This window comes from Triticum aestivum, chromosome 5D (genome assembly GCF_018294505.1).
Source record: "Triticum aestivum cultivar Chinese Spring chromosome 5D, IWGSC CS RefSeq v2.1, whole genome shotgun sequence".
NCBI lineage: Eukaryota > Viridiplantae > Streptophyta > Magnoliopsida > Poales > Poaceae > Triticum > Triticum aestivum.
In genome coordinates, this window is record NC_057808.1 from 173674556 (window position 1) to 173685895 (window position 11340).

The following is an 11340-nucleotide window of genomic DNA, read 5'->3' on the forward strand; positions in this document are numbered from 1 at the left end:
AATGCCCACATGTAAGTGCTAAATCTCCGTAAGTTTGTCGAAAAAAACATATTTGGTCAATATTTCAAATGTAAATATTTCCACTTCGTTTTAAATATTTCCACTTCGTTTTAATTGATGTCATACTTCGTTTTTATTCATCATTTTTGCACTTTCCTTCGAAGTCGCATATAGAAGATAGAAAGTTCCGCCGCAACGAGCAGGGTATCATCTAGTATCCAATCACGACAAAATTTGAACAGTTTTAAATATCGGAGTATGATCCGCTATATATGTCAATACTAACACAAAGACGAATCACATCAACAGATAATGAGTCATCACGCAAGCAGAAGTAGGTGATGTTGACGGTGGACTCATTATATAAAAGTTCTTACGCAGTTTGCTTATATAAAATTTATTTCAGCGACATTACCACCCATACAGCCTTAAGCAAGCTAGAACTCAATCAGATGCACTTTAGTGTGTTTGTTCACTCATTCCAATCGTATCGTATGTAGTCCATATTGAAATATCCAAAACATCTTATCTTCAATATCCAAAACATCTTATTGCAGTGAACGGATGGAGTAAATAATAAAGAAAAATATACCCATCATGAATTTGCCGTCGAATACCTAGGAATCATACTCCCGGGACAGGCGATAACTGTAAATTGTCCAATTTGGATGCTTCTACTCAACAGTCAGATTAGTGCCAACAGTTTCTGCTTGATATTCATGGCCAATTATCAACATGTAAAGTAACAGGATGACAGCATACCATTGCAAGCGACTATCTGAGTGTTCGATCTTGTGAAAACAATATACAATCATCTGAGTATTGAAGTGCTTACATGGAGTCGATAAATATGTGCCGGGATGCTTGAACACGAAAGCATCAATGAGAATGCCCAAATGCTCCCAGTGTATGGTTATTACTCGCTGGATCCGCTATCATCTTTGCTACTCAGGGTTCGTATTATTGCTTCCAACACCTTGATATCACTATCTCTCTTGGCGATCTCCTCTTGTTTTGCCCGCAGCTCTTCCATGTGCAGCTGGAAAACTCCTGCAAGATGAAAAACATAAATGAGCTATGAAGCTCCAGACTAACCTCAATGAGTCAAATGCTGGTGCGGCAGTGTTAGAGCACGTAATGGGCCTGGACTGGCGGTATTGCCCATTAATTTTAGGGTTAATTAGAGATAAGGATCGCTTGCTTGGGAGTCAAGTAAACCTCTCTATATAAAAAGAGGAGATGTATCAACCTAATCAAGCAAGAATTAAAAAAGACATCCCTCCCTCTTGCCCGGCCGTGGGCAAAAAGGCCCCCGGCCGGCCCTCTCGCGCACTCCTTCTAGCAGTGCCATAACAATTTGGTATCAGGTAGCTCAGTTCCGATCATGTCTTCGTCACCGCCCACCCCGTCGCTTCCGCTGCCGACCGTCACCACCGCGCCGCTGGCCATCTACATCCCGCCGCTGCCCTCCCTGTCCGCGCCGCTGGTCGCATACTCCGGCGCCGCCACCGCCCAGATGCCGGCGCCCTCCACCGCACCACCGTCCGCCGTCTACACCCCGGAGGAGATCACCGGGGTCCTCAACGACCTCGTCACAGCCGTCCAGGGGATCCGGCTGTACCTGGCAAGCCCCTACGGGCCGCCGCCGCCCCTGCCGCTGACCGCCACCGCCGGGCCGCCGGCCCTGCCGTGGTACTCGCCGCATCCAGGGGCCTCCGCGGCATTCGCTGGGACGCTGCTGCCCCAGCTGCAGCTGCCACCCGCCGCCCCGCAGTGGCCGACGCCAGCTCCCGCCGCGCCTCCAACGCCCATCGCCACCCCCGCGCCGCCGTGGCAGCCGCCACACCAGGCGGCCTTCGCCGTGCTCGCCGGGCCACTGCAGCTGCCATCCATCGCCACCACCGCCCAGCCCTGGCTGCAGTGGCAGCCGCCGCTCCTGGCGGCCTCCACCGCGCCCGGCGCTCCGCCGCAGCAGCCACTGCCGCTGCCCGGTGCGCCACCGCCGCGGCCGCTGCAGCTGCAGCAGCCATCGCCGGTCAGCTCCGGCCCCGCATCGACCGCGCCGGCGGGAGTCCCGCTCCACCAAGTCCAGTCCCCGCCGTTGCCGTCACCACTTCCGTCTTGGATCGCTACCCGCCACGTGTCGGCGGCGGTGAGGCTGCAGGCTACTGCGCGCGGCCTCCTAGCGCGTCGGTGTGTGCGGGAGATGCGTGGTCTGCAGCTGCCGCTCCTCCAAGTTGCCCTTCGCAGCGCAAAGGACCTCGATCTCATCCGCTGCGCCAGGGATCTTGGGCATGCGGTGTCCCCCATGGGCAGCGGGCATGCTGTTTTCCCCGCGAGCAGCGACCTCAAAGTCTGCGACATCGGTGGTTGGGGGGGCCGCACCCCTCCTCGTCATGCTCCATCGCAAGCCCTCCACTCTTCCCTGTGCGGTGCAGACCAACAGCCGTCCGGTAGGAAGAAGGCATGGTGTCACCGACAGCAGCGCACCACGTAGCACCACTGCATTCCGTCACCGGTCGCCGCGAGGGCGCCTCTGCTGGTCACTCTTGCGACCACTTCCAAGTGGTCCTACACATGCACTCCTTTTGTTCAGATGGTGTCCATGGGATCCAGGTGGTTGTACACATACACGTCCGACGTGCGGATGGTGTCCACCTTTTATTAAGGGGTCCAAAAAAAAGCGTCCCAGTCCATTTCAGGTTGAGAGTAATAAAACAAGCCGAGATGTAAAAGGCTTGTTTTTAGGTGTTAGGTTTGTGTTGCGTCGAGTCATGGTTATAAGTTGGTTAGGCTGCAGCTCGAGGACAAGCTGCATGTCCAGGTGGGGTGTAGTGTTAGAGTACGTAATGGGCCTGGGCTGGTGGTATAGTCCATTAGTCTTAGGGTTAATTAGAGATAAGGATCGCTTACTTGGGAGTCAAGTAAACCTCTCTATATAAAGAGAGGAGATGTATCAATCTAATCAAGCAACAATTAAGAAGGAAATCCCTTCCCTCTTGCCCGGCCGTGGGCAAAAAGGCCCCCGGCCGGCCCTCTCGCGCCCTCCTTCTAGCAGCGCCATAACAGGCAGCAAGATGGTACACATACTTGCGGTGTTCTCCAGCTCCTTCGTGACTTCCTGTGCACGCAGCTCTGCAGCTCGTTGAGCAGCTTCAGCCTGGCGTTTTTCCGTACGGGCTCGAGCAGCTGCAGAAATGGCAGCGTCCAGTTCACGTTCCAGAGACTGCACCCTCTGGTCAAGAATCTAATACACAGAAGAGAAATACCAATCAATAGGAAAACATACCAAACAACAAACTGTAGAACAACGGTTAACTAGATGCCAATATACATTCGAGCCAATAAAGTGCCAAACTACATTCATAGCTATTAATTGTGCAGGGAAAAAACATTCACTGCTCTTGCACAAGACTAAAAGGTATCATGTTGGTTAAATCTAAATTTTTAGCTTATAAGGATACTAATGTAGCTAGAAATACACTACAAAAGAAATAATTTACTAGCCATTAATCCGCAAACTTAATATGCAATCATGTAGAAAATCCAGATATAAAAATAGGCATCTGTGTGGTGAACCTGTTTGATGACTATAAATTCATGAGTACAGGTTGGTGCAACCAAGCTTAAGTATTTGACATTCACTTACTCTTGACACCCATTTATCATTACATGTGTAGCCACATGTTATTTGTCAAACACAGAGCCTTCTGTTGTTGGCTTGTCGGCCAGAATAAAGCCACACTTTAGGAAACTCAGTTAGGGCAAAGTCTATCACAAACCAAACATGTCCTTAGTAGTTCAGATATGAGGGGAAAATAACCGAGAATAGTATGAAATTCATCACATGCCTGTAAAAAACTAAAACGAATGATAAATTTGAGTCATGTATTTGATAAGGTGGTGCATGGCTTTATGCATTCAGTTTCAGAAATCGTTGTCAGGACCATCGCATAAATACAATTAATCAAATCGAATACATTTGGCTGGAGCTGACACCATCCATCCTGCCAAGCTCTATCAAAACCCAAAGCAAAGCCAAATAGACTAGGTTGAACTGAACCTCTGTCATCTAAGATGCACCTTGATATGAACAGGGATTCTGCGTCGTCTGCTTACTGATTAAGCTCACGCCGATTAGGGGGCGGCATCTATCTACAGGCCCAAGTGAAAGGAACGGTTTGGGGATCGGAAGCGTGGGTAGGTACCTTGATGGAGCGGGCCTGTTCGGAGGCGAGGGAGGCCTTGGAGAAGACGTCGTCGTCGACGAAGACGGCCTTCCGGGCGAGCAGCTTCTGCAGCGACTCGACGTTGGCGCCTAGCTCTCCCAGGTTGCCGATCGCGGCGCCCCACCGCTCGCCCGAGGGCACGGCGGTTGGCGCGGAGGACGACAGGGAGGCGACCGCGACGGAGGATTTCTCCCTCTGCGCCATCTCCGCCGGCGATCCCTGGTGCGGTTGGCTACCTACTACTCCTCCTGCCCTCTTCACGCTTTGGCCCCTAGGCTTCACCGCAATCACGGAGGATGAGGCGGAATGAACACTAGGCCCGCTGACAGCTAGGACTGCACCGTCAGGTACCGACACTCCCACTAACAGGTAGGACCACATCAAACCTCTCCCGTTTCCGTCGCCTAGAATAGAAATCTCCGTGCAGCAACCACTGCATCGTTGGAAATCAACGGATCCATCCGACGGCCCGGAAATCCAATTCAGCCCTTTTTTTTTAACAACGCAAGTGCTCATACATACACGCATACACCCACCTTATGAACGCACACATGCACACTCTACCCCTATGAGCATTTTCGAGAGACTGAGCCGGCATACCATCTTGAGATTTACGAAGTTATCGCATGCGCCTCGTCGTCAACGGGAACGTCTCCTTCCACTGAAATCGCGTCGTTGAAAATCCTGAGATAAATTCAAAAATAATGCGAGCATTATGACTTGAACCCTGATGGGCTGGGAATATCACTGTCCCTCTAACTATCTAACCACAGGTTGATTCGCGAAATCCAATTTGGCTCTTGGAGCATATGCTCCTGCCCATTAAAAAGGGTTTTTTTCAAATGTTAAAAGAATGAAAAAGAAAATAGATGTGATCATTGTCACGCCAAAACGCTACATGCAAATTTTTAGAAGAAAAGCTCAAGTATTTTGATATGTGAAAAAAACAAGTCGAACTACAAATGTTACCTCAAAATGTTACATATATTTTTTGTTTTTCACCGACGAAGCACAGTCATCGTTTCGCATGAAATTTGGCAAGCACACTTGTTACACTAACAACATCTAAAAAAAATTAGAATTTTAAAGTTTATTTACTATTTATTTTGAATTTACTCCCATTAGGGAGCATATGCACCCAAGAGCCAAAACGACCCTCCCGATTCACGAAATCCAATTCGGAACGGCCCTCCCTCCGACGGCCCTACTATATTAAGATCACCTCCTTCCTTGCATCAAGCATCTCCAGCGGATCTGTAATTCCGCGTGCCGCAAAATACATTTACGAGCGACATGTATGTTTTTTTCTAGAAAAACTCTTGAACCAGCCGGATGATTTCTCTCTCCTATAAACCGTCTCCCCCGCTTGACACGTATCCCCTGTTGGGCCCACCCACCATCTCTCCACTTTTGTCTTATCTCTTGCCGAAGCCTTCTTGCCCACTCGTCATCTTCTTTTCTTTCCCCACGTCTCTCTCGTTCGTCCAACTCCCATGGCAGAGAAGAGATGGCTCCCATGCCACCCCGCGTTGCTATAAATCAGATAGGGCCGCTGGAGCACAGTGTTGTGCATCCCGCTGCCGGAGCCATCCGTTCTGCACCCCATCGTCGGAGCCCACCACTACTGCATCCTGCCGCAAACAACCGTGGTGCTGCAAAATTGAGAAGGCGGTCCCCGCAACTCCCGTGAGCATTGCTGCCGAGGTGCCATCGTATTGCGCCGGGGTGGGTGCACCACCGCTCGTGCTACGAGGTGGACGTGTTTCTCCGCCGTGTGGTCGCAGTGGCGCCGCTGCAGCAAGGGTGGTCGCTACATCGCCCGTGTTCAATGGAGCAACGCCGGGCCATCGAAAGTATAGTCGGTGCTACATTGGAGCTTCGTTGGAGCCCTCGGTGCTTCGTTGGAGCTCGACCGGGGTTGCAATGGAGCTTAGTCGGAGTTGTCGATGTTGCATTGGAGCTCCGCTAGGGCTACAATGGAGCTCATAGAACGTCGCTCGTGATGCTTTCGAGCTCTGTCGGGGCTGCAATGGCGCTACGTCGAAGCTACCACGCTCGCTCCTGTCGTGATGTTTCTATAATCCAATGGTCACCAGCGCGCCGATCGGACGGCTGGCTAGGAGGATGATTTCTTAGAGAAATCATCTGGCTGATTTGTAGCAGCTGGCAAATTTTTGCAGTACCGCGAGCCCTCCTACGGAACGGATCTCGTAAACCTGTCTCGTAAAACATTTGCAGGGTGAATTTACGGGATCTGTTTTTGTGCCGGAGACCTCGCGGTACCGCAAATAAAAACATGAGACAAATATTGACAAGTTCTTGCATATGAATACACGAAATTTATATATACATGTGTAGGATCGAAAGTATGTCTAGAGGGGGGTGATTAGACTACTTGACCAAATAGGACCTAACATTTTCCCAAATTTAGTTGTAGGCAGATTTTAGCAATTATGAAAAGTCAAGCGACACCCTACACATGCAAGTCTAAGAGTATAGCGGCGAAAGTAAGACATTGCACAAGTAAGTAAAGAGAAGGGTCTGGAGAAAGCAAACGCAATGGGGACACGGTGATTTTTGGCGTGGTTCCGATAGGTGGTGCTATCGTACTTTCAAGTTGATGGAGACATCAACCCACGAAGGGTAATGTCTTCGCGAGTCCACGGAGGGCTCCACCCGCGAAGGGTCCACAAAGAAGCAACTTTGTCTATCCCACCATGGCCATCGTCCACGCAGGACTTTCCTCACTATGGCAAATGTTCAGGAAGTAGGCGGCCTCCTTGCCCTTACAAACTCCTTGGTTCAACTCCACATCATGTCGGAGGCTCCCAAGCGACACCTAACCAATCTAGAAGACACCACTCTCCATAAGGTAATAGATAGTGTGTTGATGATGAACTCCTTGCTCTTGTGCTTCAAATGATAGTCTCCCCAACACTCAACTCTCTCTCTCTCTCTCTCCGATTTGGCTACGGTGGAAGAGGGATTTGAGTGAAAAGCAACTTGGGGAAGGCTAGAAATCAAGGTTCAAATGGTAGGAATGGAATATCTTGATCTCAACACATGAGTAGGTGGTTCTCTCTCAGAAAATGAGTAGTGGAAGTGTAGGCACATTCTGATGGCTCTCTTGCTGAGTAAGAGGGGGTCGAGGGGTACATATAGCCTCCACACAAAATCCAACTATTATACACTTTTGACCCAACTCGATGGCACCGATCAAAAATCTCGGTGGCACCGACCTGTGTAAAAGATATGAACGTTAGGAATCTTGGCGGGACCGACTGGAACAACTCGGAAGGACCGATGTGCAATAGTTAGGGCAAGCCTCGTTTCGGTGGCACCAATTGCATCAACTCGGTAGGGCCGAAGCGAAGCAATAAGGCAACAGAAAGGTTGGCACGCCATCTCGGTGGGACCGATTGCAATCTCGATGGGACCAAAATAATTGCAACAAGGTTACAGAAGGTTTGCTAAGCATCTAATGGCTCGTGTCCACGTTAGTGTTTCCCCGAAGAGGAAGGGATGATGCAGCACAGCTATGGTAGGTATTTCCCTCAGTGATGAAACCAAGGTTATCGAACCAGTAGGAGAACCAAGCAACACTATGTTAAACGGTACCTGCACACAAAGAACAAATACTTGCAACCCGACGTGTAAGAGGGGTTCCCAATCCCTCTCGGGTAAAATATAGATTGATTTGTATGACTTTGGATAAATAGATCTCTCGATAAAACAAAATCAAATAAATAAAGAAAAAGTGCAGCAAGGTATTTTTAGGTTTTTAGAATAATACATCTGAAAACAAAAGCAAATAAAAATAGATCTCGAAGCAAATATGATAAAGAATAGACCCGGGGGCCGTAGATTTCACTAGTGGCTTCTCTCATGAAAATAGCATACGGTGGGTAAACAAATTACTGTTGGGCAATTGATAGAACCTCAAATAATTGTGACGATATCCAGGCAATGATCATTATATAGGCATCACGTCCAAGATTAGTAGACGGACTCATGCCTGCATCTACTACTATTACTCCACACATCGACCGCTATCCAGCATGCATGTAGTGTATTAAGTTCATGGAGAAACGGAGTAATGCAATAAGAATGATAACATGATGTAGACAAGATCTATTCATGTAGGAATGGACCCCATCTTGTTATCCTTAATAGCAATGATCAATACGTGTCGATGTGTCACTGGGAAAGAACACCACACGATCGAACCCATCACAAATAACCTCTTCCCATGGCAAGAAAAATCGACTAGTCGGCCTAACTAAACAAAAGATTCGAAGATGAAATACGAGGCTATAAGTAATCATGCATGTAAGAGATCAAAACTCAAATAACTTTCATGGATAAAAATAGATCTGATCATAAACTCAAAGTTCATCGGATCCCAACAAACATACCGCAAAAAGAGTTACACCAAATAGATCTCCAAGAGACCATTGTATTGAGAATCAAATGAGAGAGAGGAAGCCATCTAGCTACTGCGTACGGATCCGTAGGTCTATAATGAACTACTCCCGCATCATCGGAGAGGCAATAATGAGGATGATGAACCCCTCCGTGATGGTGTCTAGATTGGATCTCGTGGTTCTGGAACTTGTAGCGGCTGGAATTATGTTTCGTTGACTCCCCTAAGGTTTTTGGATTTTCGGGGTATTTATAGAGCAAAGAGCGGTGCGGGAGGCGGCCGAGGTGGGCACAACCCACCAGGGCGCGCCCAGGTGGGTTGTGCTCCCCTCGGAGCCCCCCTCTAGTACTTCTTTGGCCCAACACGTGTCTTCTGGTCCAGAAAAAAAATCTTTTTTCCTTTTTCCACCATTCTTTCACTTTCCATGGCTAGCCGTATCCACGGGTGCCTTTCATATCAACACTTTCCAAGAAATTTATTATTTGACAACATAAAGTAAATTTATTTTTCATTTCGGGACTGGGCATTGATAACCCACAAGTATAGGGGATCGTTTGTAGCCTTTTTCGATAAATAAGAGTGTCGAACCCAACGAGGAGCTAAAGGCAGAACAAATATTCCCTCAAGTTCTATCGACCACCGATACAACTCTACGCACACTTGACATTCGCTTTACCGGAAACAAGTACGAAACTAGAAGTACTTTGTAGGTGTGATATGATAGGTTTGCAAAATAATAAAGAGCACGTAAATAAAATATAGGGGCTGTTTATATAAAGACACAACTAAGTTAGTTTTAGTAGAGAGCTTTTGTCAACAAGAAAGTTATTTGTCCCTAGACAATCGATAACAAGTACCAGTAATCATTCTTGCAATTTTATATGAGGGAGAGGCATGAGCTAACATACTTTCTCTACTTGGATCATATGCACTTATGATTGGAACTCTAGCAAGCATCCGCAACTACTAAAGATCATTAAGGTCGTGAAACCCAACCATAACATTAAGTATCAAGTCCTCTTTATTCCCATACGTCATACCCCACCTACTCGGGTTTAAGTTTCTGTCACTCTCGCAACCCACCATAAGCGAACCATGAACATATTGCAACACCCTACAGCGAGGGCCCCTCACGTTTGCGCGAGAACGAAGGGCACCGTAGGACAACACCATAAATAAAATATACAATCATACCAACCAAGATCACGATTAACCCATAGGACAAAACGGATCTACTCAAACATCATTGGATAACCATAGATCATTGGGAAATAATATAAGGAGTTGAGCACCATGTTTAAGTAGAGATTATAGCGGGGAGAAGAGGTGTTACACCGTTGCATAGAGGGGGAGAAAGTTGGTGTTGACGGTAGCAAGATTGTTGATGTAGATCGTCGTCCCGATCGTTGCCCCGGCGACACTCCGGCGCCACCGGAAGCGAGGGGGAGAGAGCCCCCCTCCTTCTTCTTCCTTGGACTCTCCCTAGATGGGAGGAGAGTTCCCCCTCTGGTCCTTGGTCTCCATGGCAGCGGAGGGGCGGGAGCCCCTTCGAGATTGGATCTCCCTCTCTGTTTCACGTTCCCCGATCTGGCCGAAAACTGTTTCTTATATTCCCGGAGATCCGTAACTCCGATTGCACTGAGATTTTAACACGATTTTTTTGGATATAAGCTTCCTTGCGCCCGAAGTAGAGGTCCAACCGACGTACAAGGTGAGCACAACCCACCACAGCACGCCTGGCTCCTCTGGCGCGCCCTGGTGGGTTGTGCCCACCACGGGCCTCCATTTGCGGTGATTCCAACTCCCAAAAATCACATATATTCCAAAATAATTCTGTGAAATTTTATTGCATTTGGACTTCATTTGATATGGATACTCTACAATACAAAAAACATGCAGAAAACAGGAACTGGCACTTGGCACTGGATCAATAGGTTAGTCCAATAAATCATATAAAAAGTTGCCAAAAGTATGTAAAACTTGTATAATATTGACATGAAACAATCAAAAATTATAGATACGACGGAGACGTATCAGCATCCCCAAGCTTAATTCTTGCTCGTCCTCGAGCAGGTAAATGATAAAAAAGATAAATTTTTATGTGGAATGCTACCTAGCATAAACTTGATCATATATCTAATCATGGCATGAATATTAAGACATAAGTGATTCAAAGCAATAGTCTATAATTTGACATAAAGACATCAATACTCAGGCATCCCAACAAACAATCATGTCTTTCAAAATATCAACGCTAAAGCAAGCTATCCCTACAAAATCATATAGTCTTATCATGCTCTGTCTTCTTAACATAAAGTATTTATCATGCACAACCCCGATGACAAGCCGAGCAATTGGTTCATACTTTTTAACGCACTTCAGATTTGTCAACCCTCACGCAATACATGAGCGCAAGCCATGGATATAGCACTACGGGTGGAATAGAGTATGATGATAGGGGTAAATATAAAGAAGACAAAAAGTAAGAAAGTCTCACACCGATGCGGCTAACCAACGGGCTATGGAGATGCCCATCAATCGCTATCAATGTGAGGAGTAGGGATTGCCATGAAACGGATGCACTAAGAGCTATAAGTGTATGAAAGCTCAATATGAAAACTAAGTGGGTGTGCATCTAATCCTATAATGAAAAATTCCCACTAGTATATGAAAGTGACAACATAGGAG

At 47.5% G+C, this 11340-nt stretch overlaps 1 protein-coding gene across 1 annotated transcript; it reads right to left on the reverse strand.

Annotated features, from left to right (window-relative positions):
- Positions 1-690: 690 nt before the first annotated feature.
- LOC123119982 (uncharacterized) lies at positions 691-4517 on the reverse strand. The gene is made up of 3 exons (XM_044539967.1): positions 4209-4517; positions 3091-3247; positions 691-1050 (listed from the first exon to the last, which is right to left on the reverse strand). Exons 1-3 carry the CDS (start codon positions 4431-4433, stop codon positions 917-919), a joined length of 516 nt encoding a protein of 171 aa, XP_044395902.1. The 5' UTR covers positions 4434-4517; the 3' UTR covers positions 691-916.
- Positions 4518-11340: the final 6823 nt, after the last annotated feature.

Bases quoted from the DNA above. Each gene is read 5' to 3' on its own strand.
- LOC123119982 (XM_044539967.1), bottom strand. From the start codon at position 4,433: ATGGCGCAGAGGGAGAAATCCTCCGTCGCGGTCGCCTCCCTGTCGTCC. The intron at 3,248-4,208 runs GTACCTACCCAC...TCTGTGTATTAG, and splicing joins AACAGGCCCGCTCCATCAAG to ATTCTTGACCAGAGGGTGCA. The intron at 1,051-3,090 runs GTATGTGTACCA...TTCATCTTGCAG, and splicing joins GGAGCTGGAGAACACCGCAA to GAGTTTTCCAGCTGCACATG.